The sequence below is a fragment of the Pristiophorus japonicus genome, chromosome 5, assembly GCF_044704955.1.
Source record: "Pristiophorus japonicus isolate sPriJap1 chromosome 5, sPriJap1.hap1, whole genome shotgun sequence".
NCBI lineage: Eukaryota > Metazoa > Chordata > Chondrichthyes > Pristiophoridae > Pristiophorus > Pristiophorus japonicus.
In genome coordinates this window covers 281,976,902-281,999,295 of record NC_091981.1, presented here as the reverse complement: position 1 = coordinate 281,999,295, position 22,394 = coordinate 281,976,902, and the positions used below count along the sequence as shown (strand labels likewise).

The window sequence follows — 22,394 nt, the reverse complement described above, 5'->3', positions numbered from 1 at the left end:
CCCTGCTCTCTATGACACAGTCTCTATGACACAGACCCTGCTCTCTATGACAGTCTCTATGACACAGTCCCCACAGACTCTGCACTCTGTGACACAGACCCTATGACACAGACCCTGCTCTCTCTGACACAGTCTCTATGACACAGACCCTGCTCTCTATGACACAGACCCTGCTCTCTATGACACAGTCTCTATGACACAGACCCTGCTCTCTATGACACAGTCCCCACAGACTCTGCTCTCTGTCACAGACCCTGCCCTCTATGACACAGTCTCTATGACATTGACCCTGCTCTATATAACCCTGCTCTCTATGACACAGTCCCCACAGACTCTGCTCTCTGTGACAGTCTCTCTGACACAGACCCTGCTCTCTATGACATAGTCCCCAGACTCTGCACTCTGTGACACAGTCCCTGCTCCCTGACCTGACACCCCCTCAGCCGCTGCTGCAGGTGGCGCTGTCCCGGGAGCTCCGCCGCCGGCTGCTGTCGCTGTTTATGATGGCGACAGACTGGGCCCTATAAGCCGGGCCGGAGTGAGCGGCGGAGAATCGTGTTTGGTGACCATGTTGTTGCCCCGCTTGCAGGCCGGCTGCTGCTCTGCGCTGGTGCTTTTACTGCGGATACAGGCGGCCGGCAGGCGGGTCCCGTTGACCGAGCAATGGCCCCGCCGGGCCTGCACCCAGGCTGGGCCGGCGAGCGGCCGCCTCCGCTGCTACGGATTGACTCACCGGCGGCTGCTGCGGCTGCGGGGCCGGGATGCGGGCACCTTTCTGCAGGGCTTGGTTACTAATGACGTGGAGGCGCTGGTGAGCGGGCCCAGTGAGGCGCTGTACTGTCACCTGCTTAACCTGCAGGGCAGGACCTTGTTCGATGTGATCCTCTACAGGTAGGGGGAGGGGGAGGATCTGCGATCTGCTGCTACACATAAAAAATAGGTGCAGAAGGAGACCATTCGGCTCTTCGAGCCTGCTCCACCATTCAATAAGATCATGGCTGATCATTCCCCTCAGTACCCCTTTCCTGCTTTCTCTCCATACCCCTTGATCCCGTTAGCCATATCTAACTCCCTTTTGAATATATCCAATGAACTGGCCTCAACAACTCTGTGGTAGGGAATTCCACAGTTTTAACAACTGAGTGAAGAAGTTTCTCCTCATCTCAGTCCTAAATGGCTTACCCCTTATCCTTAGACTATGTCCCCTTGTTCTGGACTTCCCCAACATCGGGAACATTCTTCCTGCATCCAACCTGTCCAGTCCCGTCAGAATTTTATATGTTCCTATGAGATCCCCTCTCATCCTTCTAAACTCCAGTGAATATAGGCCCAGTCGATCCAGTCTCTCCTCATATGTCAATCATAAAGCACAGAAGGATGCCAATAACCAGGAACAAAGACTTAAAGTCATTGGTGGAAGAATTGGAAGGGAGTTGAGGGTGATGGGGGTCTGAAACTCATTGCAGCTACCGGTCTGCTCAATCACCCCCTCCCCCACCTTTGATGCCCCAGTCCCTGATAAAACAATTAATCTCTCTCTCTCACCCTGGTCGTTCCCCGTGGTACAGCCCTGATCTTCGCTCCCTTAAGTCCAAGGGACGCAGACTTGAACGGATATGGCGGACAACTCACCGCTCACTCACCGCTAGATCTGGCTGGACTGCATAACGCACTATCGCGTCCAGCTCCCGTCTGTCAAAATCACTCACTATTCCAGAATCATTCTGAAATGTAAAGATAAACCCCAGATCCTATTCTCCACTGCTAACTGTCTTTTTAAACCCCTCTCCCCAGTCTCCACCCTCACCTCCAACAATAAGTTTGAAGTGCTCTTGGACTTGTTTGTCTCTAAGATTCAGACCATCCGTTTGGCCGCCTCTGCCTCTTCCCTTTTGCTAGCCCACTGGGCGAAACTTCCTCAAAGGAAGTTCCCTGACCTCACATCTTTCACCAGTTTCTCTCCGATCTCCGATCTCCCCTCGTGACCTTTCTGAGCTCATCCTGTCCTTGAGACCCACTTTATGCTCCCGTGACCCTATTCCCACCAAACTGCTGACCACCCAACTTCCTTTTCTGGCTCCCATGTTAACTGACATTGTTAACGGTTCTCTCACCTCAGGCACTGTCCCCCTCTCCCTCAGATCTACTGTCATCACCCCTCTCAAAAAAAACAACCCTCGACCCCTCCGTTCTTGCAAACTACCGCCTCATCTCCAACCTCCATTTCCTTTCCAAAGTCGTTGAAAGTGTTGTTGCCTCCAAAATCCGGACCCACCTTTCTTGCAATTCCATGTTTGAATCCCTCCAATCTGGTTTCCGCGCCTGCCACAGTACCAAAACAGCTCTCCTCAAAGTCACAAATGACATATTTTGTGACTGTGATAAAGGCAAACTATCCCTCCTCGTCCTCCTTGACTTGTCTGCAGCCTTTGACATGGTTGACCACTCTCCTCCAACTCTTTTGGAGTAAAACATAATTAACATTAAATCAAGTGCCCCCTAATCTGGGGAACACTCCAGCCACTTTTCAACTGCCCTTTTTTGTTTTTCTTTGTGTTTTTTTTTGTTAAATATTTTTTTTGGGCAATAAAATACCACTCTCCATTGGGGGGGGGGGGGGGACAAAATAGACATTAGATCAAGTGCCCCCCGATCTGGGGGACATTCCAGACACTTAACTGCCCCTTTTTCTAATAATTTTTTTTTTCTTTTTTTTAAATATTTTTTTGGGGCAATAAAATACCACTCTCCTCCAATGCCTCTCCACCGTCGTCCAGCTGGGTGGGACTGCACTTGCCTGATTCCATTCTTGTGTCAGAGTGCAGGGACTGGTTCCATTCTTATCTATCTAATTGTAGCCACCTGCAATGGCTTCTCTTCCCACTCTCGCATCGTTACCTCTGATCTATCCTTGGCCCCCTCCTATTTCTCATCTCCATGTTGCTGCTTGGCGACATCATTTGAAAACACAGCGTCAGTTTCCACACTGATGACACCCAGCTCTACCTCACCACCACTTCTCTCGACCCCTCCATGGTCTCTAAATTGTCAGTCTGCTTGTCCAACATCCAGTACTGGATGAGCAGAAATTTCCTCCAATTGAATATTGGGAAGACCAAAGCCATTGTTTTCGGTCCCCGTCGCAAACTCCATTCCCTTGCCACTGATTCCATCCCTCTCATATTTGACCCTGAAATGAGCTTTCGACCACATATCTGCAGCATAATAAAGACCGCCTATTTCCGCCTCCGTAACATCGCCCGTCTCCGCCCTTGCCTGAGCTCATCCTCTGCTGAAGCCCTCGTCCATTCCTTTGTTACTTCTAGACTTGACTATTCCAATACATTCCTGGCTGGCCTCCCACATTCTACCTTACGTAAACTAGAGTTGATCCAAAACTTGGCTGCCTGTGTCCTAACTCGCGCCACGTCCCGTTCACCCATCACCCCTGTGCTCGCTGACCTACATTGGCTTCCGGTTAAGCAATGCCTTGGTTTCGAAATTCTCATCCTTATTTTCAAATCTCTCCATGGCCTCGCCCTTCCCTTTCTCTGTAATCTCTTCCCCACAACCCCACGAGATTTCTGCCCTCCTGAGCATCCCTGATTATAATCGCTCAACCATTGGTGGCCGTGTCTTCTGTTGCCTAGGCTCCAAGCTCTGGGAACCCCTGCCTAAACCTCTCTGCCTCTCTACCTCTCTTTCCTACTTCAAGACACTCCTTAAAAACTACCTCTTGGTCAACTGCGCTAATTTCTACTTATATGGCTTGGTGTCAAATTTTTTATCTCGTAATACTCCTGTGAAGCGCCTTGGGACGTTTCATTATGTTAAAGGCGCTATATAAATACAGGTTGTTGGTTTCTAGTTAAGAGTTCAAAATCTTAACAGTTTTTAAAATTCATTTTAAAATGTTGTACTTCGTGTCTTATGAAGTTTTGAATACAAATAGTTTTGATCAAAAAGTGAATTATTTTAGTACATCTGTATTGCTGGAGGTCGCTGTGGCAAAATGGCTGTATCAGCTCTTACAAAATGGAATGTTCTGTTCCTTTAAATGCCAGGTTGCACAAAAGCCAGGAGGAAGAGCCAACCATTCTCTTAGAATGTGATGCCACACTGCTTGATGATGTTCAGAAGCATTTAAAAATCTATAAGATTAGAAGGAAAGTGGATATATCCCCTTGTGCAGATCTTTCCTTGTGGGCAATACTCCCATTTGAACAGTCAACAGAAACTGGTAGCGCTTTAGGAGAAAACGCAAAGAAGGTGGTGGTGTGCACACATGATCCTAGAACTGATGCCATGGGATGGCGGTTGGTGTTGAGCAAGTTTGATGATCCATTGGACGTTGTCTCGGAAAGTATTCTAGGAGACATTCAGGACTACCATAGACATCGGTATAAGATAGGTAAGGAGTGATCGTACCTCACAGACTGAAACTGCTCTGACCCACTTCAGAAGTCTGATCTCTTAAAGTGAGAAATATTTTGCAAACTTTTCTGTTTATTTGTAGAGAGAGGAGCTGTGTGTTATTTTCAGCACAGCGAGGAACACAATCGAAGCAATGTGCTCCTCTATGCAACTTTCTATTTTTGCCATGGTTTTGCAAGTAAGCAAATTAACATTTGCCATACACTTTTTTTTAAATGAAGAGGGTGACCTTTTAAGCAGTCATACTCTCTCAATGAACAAATTATTAACTGAGAGGGTACTAAAATTACAGATGGGATGATTATCTACGCTGATGACTGTAATTAGTTATTGTCAAAGCCCCAAATTTTCTCTATTGCTGAAAATATAATTTTGAAAATGTAATGTACATTTTTGTAATTTTCATTTATGATCCAGCAGTATTCTTCTAAATCTTGCTTTGAGAGATTAGCTAACCCAACACATAATGGAGTGTATTTTTACCAGGGAGGGAGGAGAAAGACTTCAAACTTATTACATTCCTGCTGCAGTACTGAGTCATACAGACCATGAAAGGCTTCCTCTGGACCACATGTGAGATCCAAGACCAAGATAAAAGATGGATTTACAGCAAAAGGCCAAGCGACTCAGGCCAGTGTATTGCAGAGCTCCATTACTGAATGCCTTGGGAAGGGAGCAGCTTAGCCTATGAAGGGCATGCCCTTTTATTTTAAAAAGCCCTTCAACAAGGGCCTGGCTTAAGCAATTATTGATGGGTCAACCTGGTACATGGCACTGAACATCGACAACATAGCACCTGGCATGATGGTATAGGTCCTTCTGCTTTGCTGAGGGCAGGTATTCGTCTTGTACCGATGAGGAAACTCTGAGACTTGGGTGGGAGGGGGTTCAAATGTGATGGGATGTGTGGTTATGCTGTGTTCAGGTGGTAATTCACTTGTGTTTTATGGTAAGTTGTGCTGCTCACTGTGCGGCTTGTGAGGAGCTTCTGATGTCCTCTTGCGAGAGCTCATGCCCGCACTGATCAGTTGTCCAAAGAGCAGCTAGTGATTATCCTCCTTAGTAAGCAGGGTCTCTGGATTTACAGATACTCCAAAATGACTTGCCTGCCGATAATGTTTGGAACCAAGTCCATCCTCAGGCCTACTTGGTAATCAATACCTGAATCAGTGAATGTGATGTATTTGGATTTTCAGAAGGCATTCAATAAGGTGCCACACAAGAGGTTATTAAACAAAATTAGGGCTCATGGGATTGGGGAGAATATACTAGCATGGGTTGAGGCTTGGTTAACGGACAGAAAACAGAGAGTAGGAATAAACGGGTCATTTTTGGGTTGGCAGACTAACTAATGGGGTACCGCAAGGATCAGTGCTTGGGCCTCACCTATTCACAATCTATCAATGATTTGGATGGATGAGTGGACCAAAAGTAATATATCCAAGTTTGCTGATGATACAAAGCTAGGTGGGAATGTAAGTTGCGAGGAGGATGCAGAGACTTCAAGGGGATATAGACAGGCTACGTCAGTGCGCAGGAACATGGCAAATGGAATATAATGTGGAGAAATGTGAAGTTATCCACTTAGGTAGAAACATAGAAAATAGGTGCAGGAGTAGGCCATTCGGCCCCTCCAGCCTGCACCGCCACCCAACGAGTCCACGGCCGAACATGCAACCTCAGTGCCCCATTCCCGCTTTCTCACCATACCCCTTGATCGCCCTAGTAGTAAGGACTACATCTAACCCTTTTTTTGAATATATTTACTGAATTGGCCTCAACAACTTTCTGTGGTAGAGAATTCCACAGGTTCACCACTCTCTGGGTGAAGAAGTTCCTCCTCATCTTGGTCCTAAATGGCTTACCCCTTATCCTTAGACTGTGACCCCTGGTTCTGGACTTTCCCAACATTGGGAACATTCTTCCTGCATCTAACCTGTCTAAACCCATCAGAATTTTAAACGTTTCTATGAGGTCCCCTCTCATTCTTCTGAACTCCAATGAATACAAGCCCAGTTGATCCAGTCTTTCTTGATAGGTCAGTCCCGCCATCCCGGGAATCAGTCTGGTGAATCTTCGCTTCACTCCCTCAATAGCAAGAATGTCCTTCCTCAGGTTAGGAGACCAATACTCCAGGTGTGGCCTCACCAATGCCCTGTACAACTGTAGCAACACCTCCCTGCCCCTGTACTCAAATACCCTCGCTATGAAAGCCAACATGCCATTTGCTTTCTTAACCGCCTGCTGTACCTGCATGCCAACCTTCAATGACTGATGTACCATGACACCCAGGTCTCGTTGCAGCTCCCCTTTTCCTAATCTGTCACCATTCAGATAGTAGTCTGTCTCTCTGGTTTTACCACCAAAGTGGATAACCTCACATTTATCCACATTATACTTCATCTGCCATGCATTTGCCCACTCACCTAACCTATCCAAGTCGCTCTGCAGTCTCATAGCATCCTCCTCGCAGCTCACAGTGCCACCTAACTTAGTGTTATCCACAAATTTGGAGATACTACATTTAATCCCCTCGTCTAAACCATTAATGTACAGTGTAAACAGCTGGGGCCCCAGCACAGAACCTTGCGGTACCCCACTAGTCACCGCCTGCCATTCTGAAAAGTACCCATTTACTCCTACTCTTTGCTTCCTGTCTGACAACCAGTTCTCAATCCATGTCAGCACACTAACCCCAATCCCATGTGCTTTAACTTTGCACATTAATCTTTTGTGTGGGACCTTGTCGAAAGCCTTCTGAAAGTCCAAATACACCACATCAACTGGTTCCCCCTTGTCCACTCTACTGGAAACATCCTCAAAAAATTCTAGAAGATTTGTCAAGCATGATTTCCCTTTCACAAATCCATGTTGACTTGGACCTATCATGTCACCTCTTTCCAAATGCGCTGCTATGACATCCTTAATAATTGATTCCATCATCTTACCCACTACCGATGTCAGGCTTACCGGTCTATAATTCCCTGTTTTCTCTCTCCCTCCTTTTTTTAAAAGTGGGGTTACATTGGCTACCCTCCACTCGATAGGAACTTATCCAGAGTCAATGGAATGTTGGAAAATGACTGTCAATGCATCCGCTATTTCCAAGGCCACCTCCTTAAGTATTCTGGGATGCAGTCCATCAGGCCCTGGGGATTTATCGGCCTTCAATCCCATTAATTTCCCCAACACAATTTCCTGACTAATAAGGATTTCCCTCAGTTCCTCCTCCTTACTAGACTCTCTGACCCCTCTTATATCCGGAAGGTTGTTAGTGTCCTCCTTAGTGAATACTGAACCAAAGTACTTGTTCAATTGGTCTGCCATTTCTTTGTTCCCCGTTATGACTTCCCCTGATTCTGACTGCAGGGGACCTACGTTTGTCTTTACTAACCTTTTTCTCTTTACATACCTATAGAAACTTTTGCAATCCATCTTAATGTTCCCTGCAAGCTTCTTCTCGTACTCCATTTTCCCTGCCCTAATCAAACCCTTTGTCCTCCTCTGCTGTGTTCTAAATTTCTCCCAGTCTCCGGGTTCACTGCTATTTCTGGCCAATTTGTATGCCACTTCCTTGGCTTTAATACTATCCCTCATTTCCCTTGATAGCCACGGTTGATCCACCTTCCCTTTTTTATTTTTACGACAGACAGGAATGTACAATTGTTGTAGTTCATCCATGCGGTCTCTAAATGTCTGCCATTGCCCATCCACAGTCAACCCCTTAAGTATCATTCGCCAATCAATCCTAGCCAATTCACGCCTCATACCTTCAAAGTTAGCCTTCTTTAAGTTCTGGACCATGGTCTCTGAATTAACTGTTTCATTCTCCATCCTAATGCAGAATTCCACTATATTATGGTCACTCTTCCCCAAGGGGCCTCGCACAACGGTATTGCTAATTAATCCTCTCTCATTACACAACACCCAGTCTAAGATGGCCTCCCCCCTAGTTGGTTCCTCGACATATTGGTCGCGAAAACCATCCCTTATGCACTCCAGGAAATCCTCCTCCACCGTATTGCTTCCAGTTTGGTTAGCCCAATCTATGTGCATATTAAAGTCACCCATTATAACTGCTGCACCTTTATTGCATGCACCCCTAATTTCCTGTTTGATGCCCTCCCCAACATTACTACTACTGTTTTGGAGGTCTGTACACAACTCCCACTAACATTTTTTGCCCTTTGGTGTTCTGCAGTTCTACCCATATAGATTCCACATCATCCAAGCTAATGTCCATTCTAACTATTGCATTAATCTCTTCTTTAACCAGCAATGCTACCCCACCTCCTTTTCCTTTTATTCTATCCTTCCTGAATGTTGAATACACCTGTATGTTGAGTTCCCAGCCCTGATCATCCTGAAGCCACATCTCCGTAATACCAATCACATCATATTTGTTAACATCTATTTGCACAGTTAATTCATCCACTTTATTACGGATACTCCTTGCATTAAGACACAAAGCCTTCAGGCTTGTTTTTTTAACACCCTTTTTTCTTTTAGAATTTTGCTGTACAGTGGCCCTTTTTGTTTTTTGTCTTGGGTTTCTCTGCCCTCCACTTTTCCTCATCTCCTTTCTGTCTTTTGCTTTTGTCTCCTTTTTGTTCCCCTCTGTCTCCCTGCATTGAATCCCATCCCCCTGCCATATTAGTTTAACTCCTCCCCAACAGCACTCGCAAACACTCCCCCTAGGACATTGGTTCCGGTCCTGCCCAGGTGCAGACCGTCCGCTTTGTACTGGTCCCACCTCCCCCAGAACTGGTTCAAATGCCCCAGGAATTTGAATCCCTCCCTGCTGCGCCACTGCTCAAGCCATGTATTCATCTGCGCTATCCTGCGACTCCTACTCTGACTAGCACGTGGCACTGGTAGCAATCCCGAGATTACTACTTTTGAGGTCCTACTTTTTAATTTAGCTCCTAGCTCCTTAAATTCGTTTCGTAGGACCTCATCCCTTTTTTTTTTAACCTATGTTCTTGGTACCAATGTGCACCACGACAACTGGCTGTTCTCCCTCCTTTTTTTAGAATGTCCTGCACCCGCTCAGAGACATCCTTGACCCTTGCACCAGGGAGGCAACATACCATCCTGGAGTCTCGGTTGCGGCCGCAGAAACGCCTATCTATTCCTCTTACAATTGAATCCCCTATCACTATCGCTCTCCCACTCTTTTTCCTCCCCTCCTGTTCAACAGAGCCAGCCACGGTACCATGAACTTGGCTGCTGCTGCCCTCCCCTGATGAGTCATCCCCCTCAACAGTACTCAAAGCAGTGTATCTGTTTTGCAGGGGGATGACCACAGGGGACCCTGGCACTACCTTCCTTGCACTGCTCTTCCTGCTGGTCTTCCATTCCCTATCTGGCTGTGGACCCTTCACCTGCGGTAAGACTAACTCGCTACACGTGCTACTCTGGATGCTCCAGAGTGAATCCACCCTCAGCTCCAACTCTGCAACGCGGTCCGTCAGGAGCTGGAGGTGGATACACTTCCCGCACACGTAGTCGTCAGGAACACTGGAGTCGTCCCTGAGTTCCCACATGGTACAGGAGGAGCATAACACCTAATAATATAGGAAATATAGAAACTAGAGTACTTTTTAAAACAGTGAAAGATCTAGAAATGTTGGTGTGCAGAGAGACCTGGGTGTCCTTGTACACTAATCACTGAAAGTTAACATGCAGGCACAGCAAACAATTAAGAAAGCAAATAGTATGTTGGCCTTTATTACAAGAGAATTTGAGTATAAGAGTAAAGCTGTTTTACTGCAATTATATAGGGCTGTGAAATATATTGGGCGCTGAAATAATTGTGCCACATAATTGTGCAGCTTGTACTTGAGTATCTCATTTACTGTTGGTTTTGAGATAGGTCCTGTTAGCCCGTAAAGCATGGTACAGGAGGCATACTGGATTCATACTGGCTTTTCCCACGCTCTGTTACCTACAAAACACAATTACAGTTAAAGTTATTATTCAGTCTCTCAATCACTAGTACGTCGACTAAGAACATATATTTTGAATGACGATGCAGACAAAGAAAACAGACATTGTAAAGAAAACTGAAGTTTAACATCTAAACAACAAATCATGGACTTAAAAGATTCTCCAGATCTAACTTTTCGTCATATCCATTTTGTGGATAATTCTTGCCAAATTAATTTCTCCCTAGCCTTCAATTTTCCCAATCCAAATCCCATGTAACTCTTTACTTCAACTTCAATTTCAATCCATCTAGCAGGTATCAGTATGTTTAACTCTTATTTGATTGTTTCATTAATTAGATAGTATCTCGGAGGAGTATGTGTCAATGCTTTACAATTATCTTACTTCCTGAGCCATATTAGCCATTTCATGTCTTGCTGATGTGAAGTAACTGAGCATGTCTGAGACCTGTTCTTCAGTGCCGATTCACCATGCATTGCTTCATTATACTACAAATCACGTCTGCACTCTTACGCCGGTGTCTTGATGCCATCCGATACAAACCATCTCGGGCTTTCAGGTAATCTTATCAAAAGATTGTAGTAGTCTGCAGATCTTTGCTTTTATCCCACTGCACGGTCCAGATATTTTTGGTAATGGCCAGGCTATCCAATTCAGTTTTCTTAAAAAGTACATAGGCAAGGACACCAATGTCTCCAAGAGAAAGCGATCGGTTTACTATTCTTAACTACACTTTCCTGATTTTCACTAGACTGTTAGGCTAGGGAGAAATAAAATGCAGGGAGACAGAGGGAAACAAAAAGGAGGCAAAAGCAAAAGACAGAAAGGAGATGAGGAAAAGTGGAGGGCAGAGAAACCCAAGGCAAAGAACAAAAAGGGCCACTGTACAACAAAATTCTAAAAGGACAAAGGGTGTTAAAAAAACAAGCCTGAAGGCTTTGTGTCTTAATGCAAGGAGTATCCGCAATAAGGTGGATGAATTAACTGTGCAAATAGATGTTAACAAATATGATATGATTGGGATTACGGAGACGTGGCTCCAGGATGATCAGGGCTGGGAACTCAACATCCAGGGGTATTCAATATTCAGGAAAGATAGAATAAAAGGAAAAGGAGGTGGGGTAGCATTGCTGGTTAAGGAGCAAATTAAGGTAATAGTTCGGAAGGACATTAGCTTGGATGATGTGGAATCTATATGGGTAGAGCTGCAGAATACCAAAGGGCAAAAAACGTTAGTGGGAGTTGTGTACAGACCTCCAAACAGTAGTAGTGATGTTGGGGAGGGCATCAAACATGAAATTAGGGGTGCGTGCAATAAAGGTGCAGCAGTTATAATGGGTGACTTAAATATGCATATAGATTGGGTTAACCAAACTGGAAGCAATACGGTGGAGGAGGATTTCCTGGAGTGCATAAGGGATGGTTTTTTAGACCAATATGTCGAGGAACCAACTAGGGGGGAGGCCATCTTAGACTGGGTGTTGTGTAATGAGAGAGGATTAATTAGCAATCTCGTTGTGCGAGGGCCCTTGGGGAAGAGTGACCATAATATGGTGGAATTCTGCATTAGGATGGAGAATGAAACAGTTAATTCAGAGACCATGGTCCAGAACTTAAAGAAGGCTAACTTTGAAGGTATGAGGCGTGAATTGGCTAGGATAGATTGGCGAATGATACTGAAGGGGTTGACTGTGGATGGGCAATGGCAGACATTTAGAGACCGCATGGATGAACTACAACAATTGTACATTCCTGTCTGGCGTAAAAATAAAAAAGGGAAGGTGGCTCAACTGTGGCTATCAAGGGAAATCAGGGATAGTATTAAAGCCAAGGAAGTGGCATACAAATTGGCCAGAAATAGCAGCAAACCCGGGGACTGGGAGAAATTTAGAACTCAGCAGAGGAGGACAAAGGGTTTGATTAGGGCAGGGAAAATGGAGTACGAGAAGAAGCTTGCAGGGAACATTAAGACGGATTGCAAAAGTTTCTATAGATATGTAAAGAGAAAAAGGTTAGTAAAGACAAACGTAGGTCCCCTGCAGTCAGAATCAGGGGAAGTCATAACGGGGAACAAAGAAATGGCGGACCAATTGAACAAGTATTTTGGTTCGGTATTCACTGAGGAGGACACAAACAACCTTCCGGATATAAAAGGGGTCGGAGGGTCTAGTAAGGAGGAGGAACTGAGGGAAATCCTTATTAGTCGGGAAATTGTGTTTTGGAAATTGATGGGATTGAAGGCCGATAAATCCCCACGGCCTGATGGACTGCATCCCAGAGTACTTAAGGAGGTGGCCTTGGAAATAGTGAATGCATTGACAGTCATTTTCCAACATTCCATTGACTCTGGATCAGTTCCTATGGAGTGGAGAGTAGCCAATGTAACCCCACTTTTTAAAAAAGGAGGGAAGAGAGAAAACGGAATTATAAACCGGTCAGCCTGACATCGGTAGTGGGTAAAATGATGGAATCAATTATTAAGGATGTCATAGCAGTGCATTTGGAAAGAGGTGATATGATAGGTCCAAGTCAGCATGGATTTGTGAAAAGGAAATCATGCTTGACAAATCTTCTGGAATTTTTTGAGGATGTTTCCAGTAAAGTGGGCAAGGGAGAACCAGTTGATGTGGTATATTTGGACTTTCAGAAAGCTTTCGACAAGGTCCCACACAAGAGATTAATGTGCAAAGTTAAAGCACATGGGATTGGGGGTAGTGTGCTGACATGGATTGAGAACTGGTTGTCAGACAGGAAGCAAAGAGTAGGAGTAAATGGGGACTTTTCAGAATGGCAGGCAGTGACTAGTAGGGTACCGCAAGGTTCTGTGCTGGGGCCCCAGTAGTTTACACTGTACATTAATGATTTAGACGAGGGGATTAAATGTAGTATCTCCAAATTTGCGGATGACACTAAGTTGGGTGGCAGTATGAGCTGCGAGGAGGATGCTATGAGGCTGCAGAGCGACTTGGATAGGTTAAGTGAGTGGGCAAATGCATGGCAGATGAAGTATAATGTGGATAAATGTGAGGTTATCCACTTTGGTGGTAAAAACAGAGAGACAGACTATTATCTGAATGGTGACAGATTAGGAAAAGGGGAGGTGCAAAGAGACCTGGGTGTCATGGTACATCAGTCATTGAAGGTTGGCATGCAGGTACAGCAGGCGGTTAAGAAAGCAAATGGCATGTTGGCCTTCATGGCAAGGGGATTTGAGTACAGGGGCAGGGAGATGTTGCTACAGTTGTACAGGGCCTTGGTGAGGCCACACCTGGAGTATTGTGTACAGTTTTGGTCTCCTAACCTGAGGAAGGACATTCTTGCTATTGAGGGCGTGCAGTGAAGGTTCACCAGACTGATTCCCGGGATGGCGGGACTGACCTATCAAGAAAGATTGGATCAACTGGGCTTGTATTCACTGGAGTTCAGAAGAATGAGAGGGGACCTCATAGAAACGTTTAAAATTCTGACGGGGTTAGACAGGTTAGATGCAGGAAGAATGTTCCCAATGTTGGGGAAGTCCAGAACCAGGGGACACAGTCTAAGGATAAGGGGGAAGCCATTTAGGACCGAGATGAGGAGGAATTTCTTCACCCAGAGAGTGGTGAACCTGTGGAATTCTCTACCACAGAAAGTTGTTGAGGCCAATTCACTAAATATATTCAAAAAGGAGTTAGATGAAGTCCTTACTACTAGGGGAATCAAGGGGTATGGTGAGAAAGCAGGAATGGGGTACTGAATTTGCATGTTCAGCCATGAACTCATTGAATGGCGGTGCAGGCTAGAAGGGCCGAATGGCCTACTCCTGCACCTATTTTCTATGTTTCTATGTTAGAAAAATTCGCATTTGGTAGTGTACTTTTTCCTGTTTCTATCTTGCATCTTAAATGGGGCATCCCATTAATTACTATTCATGTCTCATGAGCTCTGGAGTAGCCTTACTCTGGAGTAACCTTACAATGCAATATTAAAGATAGAAAACATAGATCAAACATTCCCACTTGGTCCAGTTATTAACACTTTTAAAAATTCTATATAATGCTTTTTACCTTCAAAACTACCCCTCTCCATTTTACACATTAATTCCAATTTCAAAAACAAGTGATAAATTACAAAGTCTCTTTAACACAAGCGCCCACTATTCAAGTGCTCGTAATTCATTTACAAGGTTACTTCCATATTTTATCTCGTCTTGGCCCCAAACGGCATTTCTGTCTCGAGAAAACAGCATGTTTCAAAATTCCAATTCAAATGAAGCCAATCTTTTTATTTAAATCTCTTTTCCTGAACTAGAAGCTTTCATGTAATTTAAAATAACATTTTCCAAACAACCAAACGCGTTTATTTTTTTTTCCTAGCAAAAATTATCAACATTTCATTTTTTTTGAAAGTCTCATGTCCAAAACTAGGGACATTCACACTTTGAGATAACCAGAATTTCACCGTGGCCATAATGGGGTTTTCATAGGTTAATTAACCTCAATAATTCCAATCAAATTCAGGCCATATTCTTTTGTTTTCCATAGCCAATATGTTATTAACTCAACACAGTACAGAGCAGATAAAAATAAAACAAAATAACACAGTAAGTTAGGTCAGTTTCCATATTCTTCTTTCTTCGGATGCCTTTCCAATTGACTGTAAAAATACTGAATATAATTGGAGAAACATTATTTTTTGTATTCCTACACTAAAGGCTTTTTTTTTTAAATGCACTCCTAGGGACAGGAGCTTTCCCTCCTCCTTTATCTCATTTAATATCTTTCAACCCAATGTATTCAATGATTGATTAAGTTTTTTTTTACAAGTAAGTGGGTGTCGCAGGCTTGCAATAACCAAATTGAAAAGACAGCACTTTGTTACGATTTGAATTGATTCAAAATGATGATATACATTTTAATTTAAACCACTAGACAATTTTTTTTTTACTGTAATCCAATTAAAACATCCAATTCATTTTTTTTAGCACTGTAACTTCAAGGCTGAAGTTTTATCTTTTGTGCATTTCATAGCTTCGTAAATCATAATCAAAATAAATCCACACCTGTGTTTCTAACTTCAAATGTAATTCAATTCTAGGTGCACAATATACATTTTTAACACTCAATTTGTCCACACTGTCATAAAACTTCACACATCCATGACAAAAGGATTTAAAAAAACATTTAGCTCTCTGTCTGAAAAGGTGGGCGGAGCTAAAACTAACATACAGACACACTTTCTTCTTTTAAAAGACAGACTCGGACAAATGAAAAATTCTTTAACTCCCCAAACATTCATAGTCAGGAAAACTTCCACACAAACACTTTCATACAAACTGAAAACTTTTAAACAACATTCTACTTTCAGCAACTTATTTACTTCACCTACTCTACTCTTGAGAGCCACCTTTACCCGAGGAACTTTTTACCCTTGAAAGCAATTTTTCCCAAGGGAATTTCACCCTTTGAGAGCAATCTTTACCCAAGGATGTTTACCCGGAGAGCAATATTTACCCAAGGAGCTGCAACTTATGTCTACCTAATGGCCGTTCTTTAATTGCTTCACCCGTATCCTGGTTCTGATCCTCGAATTGGCCTGCCGGCTTCCCAACCCGAACGCCAACCTCCCTATCTGGTGGGTGGTAAAGTAAACATACTCACCCATTCTTTGATGTTAACGTTCGATTCGGTACCAGTTGTCGGGCCTCTGGGATCCTGCTGACTACACCAATTGTTGTGGTAAAAATTACCACTCTCAAGTTTGCTAAATTCAGCAAGTAAAGAGTTTATTCGAGAAAATGCAAGGGAGTGATCCTCAGCTGCCTGAGATGCCAAGCTCTTTAATACAGCATTTGCAGCATACATTTATAATACACAAGTTACTGTCATTTGGATTGTTTTGCGACAATCATAAATCAATACATACTGTTTCAACACTTATCAAGTGAGGTTCACAGCCCAGTAAATTAATGGAGTTTATTCAAGTCCAGCAGGTGTCTCCCGTTATCTTAACTCCGACTAGCCTGAGCCTCCCGTTCCCATGGCAAATAGTTACGGTAATCCTAGCTGGCGAGCAGCTGGAAGCTGCGGCATTTTAGTTGGTTATACTCCAGGAGTAGTCCTGCACAGCTTTGCGTTTCCTTGGTTATTCCAATTTGCGCTTCAGGCCTCTGGAAGGGTCAGTAAGGAGTGGACACGTAAGTGTGGTAGTGGATTCCATGTATATCAGATAACGGCTGATCAAAAAAACAATGGTTGCATCATTAGGGTGACCAAACCAAAGTCTGAACATTTTTTGGCCTTTGAAAGGTTCATGTGCCTCAAGGAGCAGGATACACAAACAAGTCATCTTGCCAAAGGGGTCCATAGGGTTTTTTGAAATGTTTCTGCAATGAGCACATTGGGCAGCTGAGTGCCAACCTATTGAAGATGATTAAGAATAAATGTCGGCTATTTGAATGTATAAGAACAAATGGGTTGAACCGTACCTATCACTAGGATAGATAGTGATATTACTAAGCTGTCTTTTGTCTTAATTTATTTAAGGAATTGCTGAAGGTGTGAAGGACCTTCCATCTGGAGTAGCAATACCTCTGGAATCAAACCTAGTTTATATGAATGGGATCAGCTTCACCAAGGGCTGTTACATCGGACAAGAGTTGACAGCTCGGACTCACTACACAGGTATAATAAGGAAAAGATTGATGCCAATCCAACTGGACAACCCTTTGCCACCTGTCGGTGTTCCTGAGAAAGCGCAGATTGTGACTGAATCTGGAAAATCGGCCGGAAGGTTGAGGAACTATGAGGGTGACGTTGGTTTAGCCATGATTCGACTGGCCTTCGCAAATGAACCACTTCTTGTGCGCACAACGGGCGATGTTCTCGTGCAGTTGAGGGCATCAGTTCCAGATTGGTGGCCAAATGATGAAAAGAATAAATAAACGAATATATGTTTTGTAATGAGCACCTACTTTTTGTGGAAAAATATTTTCCTAAATAGATTTATCAAACAGTGTTTTGTGTGAGTTTTCATTAATTAACTCAATATTGCAATTTCACCTTCTGACATTATCCTCTGGTAAGATTTTCCATCTATATCACACTGCAGTTTGTTGCATGTTCTGGGATGTGTCGAATTTGATTGTCTACAGGAGTCTTATTCAGTACCACCTGAGAACTGGTTTTAACCTTGAGGAAACTGTTTCTTCAATGTGAACTTGGAGCAACTAGGTGCTGACTCATTGACTTTTTTTTAATATACTTCAATATTGTTAGAAAGAAAGAATTGCATTTATATAGCACATTTCACAACCACTGGATGTCTCAAAGCGCTTTACAGTCATTGAAGTACTTTTAGAGTGTAGTCACTGTTGTAATGTAGGAAACGCGGCAGCCAATTTACGCACCATCAAGCTACCACACACAGCAATGTGATAATGACCAGATATTCTGTTTTTTTTTGTTATGTTGATTGAGGGATAAATATTGGCTAGCACACCGAGGATAACTCCCGTGCACTTCTTCAAAATAGTGCCATGGGCTCTTTTACAGCTACTTGAGAGAGCAGATGGGGCCTCAGTTTAACGTCTCATCTGAAAGATGGCACCTCCCTCAGCATTGCACTGGAGTGTCAGCCTAGATTTTTTTTTTTGTGCTCAAGTCCATGGAGTGGGACTTGAACCCACAACCTTCTGACTCAGGTGAGAGTGCTCCCCACTGAGCCACAGCTGACACTTATTAGGTGATACTGCTAAGTTGTCACTTGAGATGTATCCCAATGAGAAGGAAAGACTGTAAGAGAAGGGATAACCATCCATGGCTAACTAAGGAAATAAGGGAGGGTGTCAAATTGAAAACCAGGGCATACAATGTGGCCAAGACTAGTGGGAGGCCAGAGGATTTGAAATTCTTAAAAGCCAGAAAAGAACGACAAAAAATGATAGAGGGGGAAGATGGGTGAGAGTAAATTAGCATGAAATATAAAAACAGATAGAGTTTCTACAGGTACATAAAAAGTAAAAGATGGCTAAAGTAAATGTGGTCCACTAGAGGATGAGACTGGTAATCTAATAATGGAGAGCAGAGACGTTGAACAAATATTTTGTATCGGTCTTCACAGTAGAAGGCACTAAAAACATCCCAATAGTGGATAATCAAGGTGCTATAGGGAGGGAGGAATTTAATATAATCACTATCACTAATGAAGTAGTACTCGGTAAAATAATGGAACTAAAGGCGGACAAGTTCCCTGGACCTGATGACTTACATTCTAGGGTCTTAAAAGAGGTGGCTGCCGCGATAGTGGATGCATTGGTTATAATCTACCAAAATTCACTGGATTCTGGGGCGATCCCAGCGGATTGGAAAACTGCAAATATAGCACCCCTATTTAAAAAAGGAGGCAGTCAAAAAGCAGGAACCTAACATCTGTCGTTGGGGAAAATGCTGGAGTCCATTATTAAGGAAGCAGTAGCGGGACATTTGGAAAAGCATAATCCAATCAAGCAGAGTGAGCATAGTTTTATGAAAGGGAAATCATGTTTGACAAATTTGCTGGAGTTCTTTGAGGATGTAATGAGCAGGGTGGATAAGGGGGAACCAGTGGATGTGTATTTGGATTTCCAAGAAGGCATTTGATAAGGTGCCACATAAAAGGTTACTGCACACGATAAAAGTTCATAGGGTTGGAGGTAATATATTAGCATGGATAGAGGATTGGCTAACTAACAGAAAACAGAGTTGGGATAAATGGGTCATATTCCGGTTGGCAAACATTGACTAGTGGGGTGCCGCAGGGATCGGTGCTGGGCCTCAACTATTTACAATCTATATTAATGACTTGGATGAAGGGACCGAATGTAATGTAGCCAAGTTTGATGATACAAAGATGGGTGGGAAAGCAAATTGTGAGGAGGACACAAAAAAATCTGCAAAGGGATATAGACAGGCTAAGTGAGTGGACAAAAATCTGGCAGATGGGGTATAATGTGGGGAAATGTGAGGTTATTCACTTTGGCAGAAATAATAGAAAAGCAAATTATAATTTAAATGGAGAAAAAATGCAAAGTACAGAGAGACCTGGGGGTCCTTGTGCATGAAATGCATAAAGTTAGTATGCAAGTACAGCAAGTAATCAGGAAGGCAAATGGAACGTTGGCCTCAGAAGAAATGTTTCCTCATCTCAGTTTTAAATGGGCGGCCCCTTATTCTAAGGCTATATTCCCTAGTTTTAGGTTCCCCTATGAGTAGAAATATCCTCACTGCATCCCCCTGGTCGAGCCCTCTCATTATCTTATAAGTTTCAATAAGATCACCTCTCATTCTTCTGAACTCCAATGTGTACAGACCCAACCTACTCAAGCTATCCTCATAAGTCGAGGGGAATCGATTATAAAAGCAGAGAAGTCCTTCTACAACTGCGTACAGTTTTGGTCTTATATTGCAGAGGTTGTTCAGAGAAGGTTCGCTCGGTTGATTCCGGAGATGAGGGGGTTGACTTCTGAAGGTAGGTTGGACACATTGGAGTTCAGAAGAATGAGAGGTGATCTTATTGAAACATATAAGATAATGAAGGGGCTCGACAAGGTGGATGCAGAAAGAATATTTCCACTCATAGGGGAAACTAAAACTAGGGGACACAGTCTCAATAAGAACATAAGAAATAGGAGCAGGAGTAGGCCATTTGGCCCCTTGAGCCTGCTCCACCATTCAGTAAGATCATGGCTGATCTGATCATGGATTCCGCTCCACTTCCCTGCCCGCTCCCCTTAACCCTTTACTCGCTTATCACTCAAAAATCTGTCTATCTCCGCCTTAAATATATTCAATGACCCAGCTTTCACATCTCTCTGGGGCAGAGAATTCCACAGATTTACAACCCTCAGAGAAGAATTTTCTCCTCATCTCAGTTTTAAATGGGTGGCCCCTTATTCTAAGACTATGTCCCCTAATTTTAGTTTCCCCTATGAGTGGAAATATCCTCTCTGCATCCCCCTCATTATCTAATAAGTTTCAATAAGATCACTTCTCATTCTTCTGAACTCCAATGTGTACAGGCCCAACCTACTCAACCTATCCTCATAAGTCAATCCCCTCATCTCCGGAATCAACCTACTGAACCTTTTCTGAACAGCCTCCAAAGCAAGTATATCCTTCCTTAAATACGGAGACCAAAACTGTACGCAGTACTCCAGGTGTGGTATCACCAAAGCCCTGTACAGTTGTAGCAGGACTTCCCTGCTTTTATACTCTATCCCCCTTGCAATAAACGGCAACGTTCCATTTGCCATCCTGATTACTTGCTGTACCTGCATACTAACTTTTTGTGTTTCATGCACAAGTACCCCCAGGTCTCTCTCTACTGCAGCACTATGCAATTTTTCTCCATTTAAATTATAATTTGCTTTTCTATTATTTCTGCCAAAGTGGATAACCTCACATCTTCTTACATTATACTCCATCTGCCAAATGTTTGCACACTCACTTAGCCTGTCTATATCCCTTTGCAGATTTTTTGTGTCCTCACAATTTATTTTCCCACCCATCTTTGTATCATCAGCAAACTTGGCTACATTACACTCAGTTCCTTCATCCAAGTCATTAATATAGATTGTAAATGGTTGAGGATCCAGCACCGATCCCTGCGGTACCCCACTAGTCAATGTTTGCCAACCGGAAAATTACCCATTTATCCCGACTCTCTGTTTTCTGTTAGTTAGCCAATCCTCTAGCCTTGCTAATATATTACCCCCAACTCCGTGAGCTTTTATGTTGTGCAGTAACCTCTTATGTGGCACCTTATCGAATGCCTTCTGGAAATCCAAATACACCACATCCACTGGTTCCCCCTTATCCACCCTGCTCGTTACATCCTCAAAGAGCTCCAGCAAATTTGTCAAACACGATTTCCCTTTCATAAAACCATGCGGACTCTGCTTGATTGAATCATGCTTTTCCAAATGTCCCACTACTGTTTCCTTAATAAAGGACTCCAGCATTTTCCCAACGACAGATGTTAGGCTAACTGGTCTATAGTTTCCTGCTTTTTTGTTTGCCTCCTTTTTTAAATAGGGGCGTTACATTTGCGGTTTTCTAATTCGCTGGGACCGTCCCAGATTCCAGGGAATTTTGGTAATTACAACCAATGCATCCAATATCTACAGCCATTTCTTTTAAGATCCTAAGCCATCAGGTCTAGGGGATTGTTACTTCTAGTACACATACAGTCTGGTTTACACCATGAGTATTTAGACTTCCGCTTGGTTGCTTGGCGTAGTTGGTAATCGTCTCACACTCGTGAGCCAGTCATGGGTTCAAGCACCAGTACCAATTTGAGCACATAATCTAGGCTGATACTTCAATGCAGTATAGATGAGTGGTGCATTATCAGCTTAGACTTTAAACCAAAGCTCTCTCCATCTGCTCAGGTGAATGTATTTGAAGAGCAGGAAGATGTCATAGCCAACATTCTTCCCTTAACTGACATTATAAAAACATTTTTATCTGATCATTCATTCATTTACTGGGACCTTGCTGGATGTAAAGTTCCTTAAGTTGCCCTCATCCTGAACCATTGTTTGAGAGAAGCCGGGAAAATGGCAGGTAAAAAGAGGAGGGAGGCCAACTAGTTTTTGTGGAAAAATTGCCACATCTATCCTAAAGGACCATCACCACATTAGCCAGTTATTTCATTAAAATGATTTTCAGTTAAAATATTTCATCACTGAGCCAGCTTGAAGTGAGACAATACATCACTGGACAAATTATTCTTGTGGTTGTTCAGATCCTGTTGTACAACAAACTTCTGACATTGATTTAGTGAAAAAGCTGGAACGATTTGAATAAAGTTCCCAGATCGTTCATCTTCTGTGCTCTACACCACATTAAGTATGTTGGCACACAACCCTGAATAGGTTGTTTTGTAAATATTTCATTTAATCCATGAGTGTCCAAGGGCTCCACCTTTGTGAATTACTTGGGAGCTTACAATGGAGTTTTGCAGGCCACATGAAGTTTAAATCAATGTTCCCA

The 22,394-nt window shown here is 43.4% G+C and overlaps 1 protein-coding gene across 1 annotated transcript; it reads left to right on the top strand.

Moving 5' to 3' along the window:
• The first annotated feature begins 474 nt into the window (after window positions 1–474).
• Window positions 475–17,379, top strand: iba57 (iron-sulfur cluster assembly factor IBA57). The gene is made up of 3 exons (XM_070880120.1): window positions 475–891; window positions 4,065–4,411; window positions 16,908–17,379. Exons 1-3 carry the CDS (start codon window positions 569–571, stop codon window positions 17,303–17,305), a joined length of 1,068 nt encoding a protein of 355 aa, XP_070736221.1. The 5' UTR covers window positions 475–568; the 3' UTR covers window positions 17,306–17,379.
• The last annotated feature ends 5,015 nt before the right edge of the window (window positions 17,380–22,394 follow it).

Excerpts from the sequence above, each read along its gene's own strand:
- iba57 (XM_070880120.1), top strand. The coding sequence starts at position 569 with ATGTTGTTGCCCCGCTTGCAGGCCGGCTGCTGCTCTGCGCTGGTGCTT. Across the intron at positions 892-4,064 it reads TTCGATGTGATCCTCTACAG|GTTGCACAAAAGCCAGGAGG; the intron begins GTAGGGGGAGGG and ends TTTAAATGCCAG. Across the intron at positions 4,412-16,907 it reads TAGACATCGGTATAAGATAG|GAATTGCTGAAGGTGTGAAG; the intron begins GTAAGGAGTGAT and ends AATTTATTTAAG.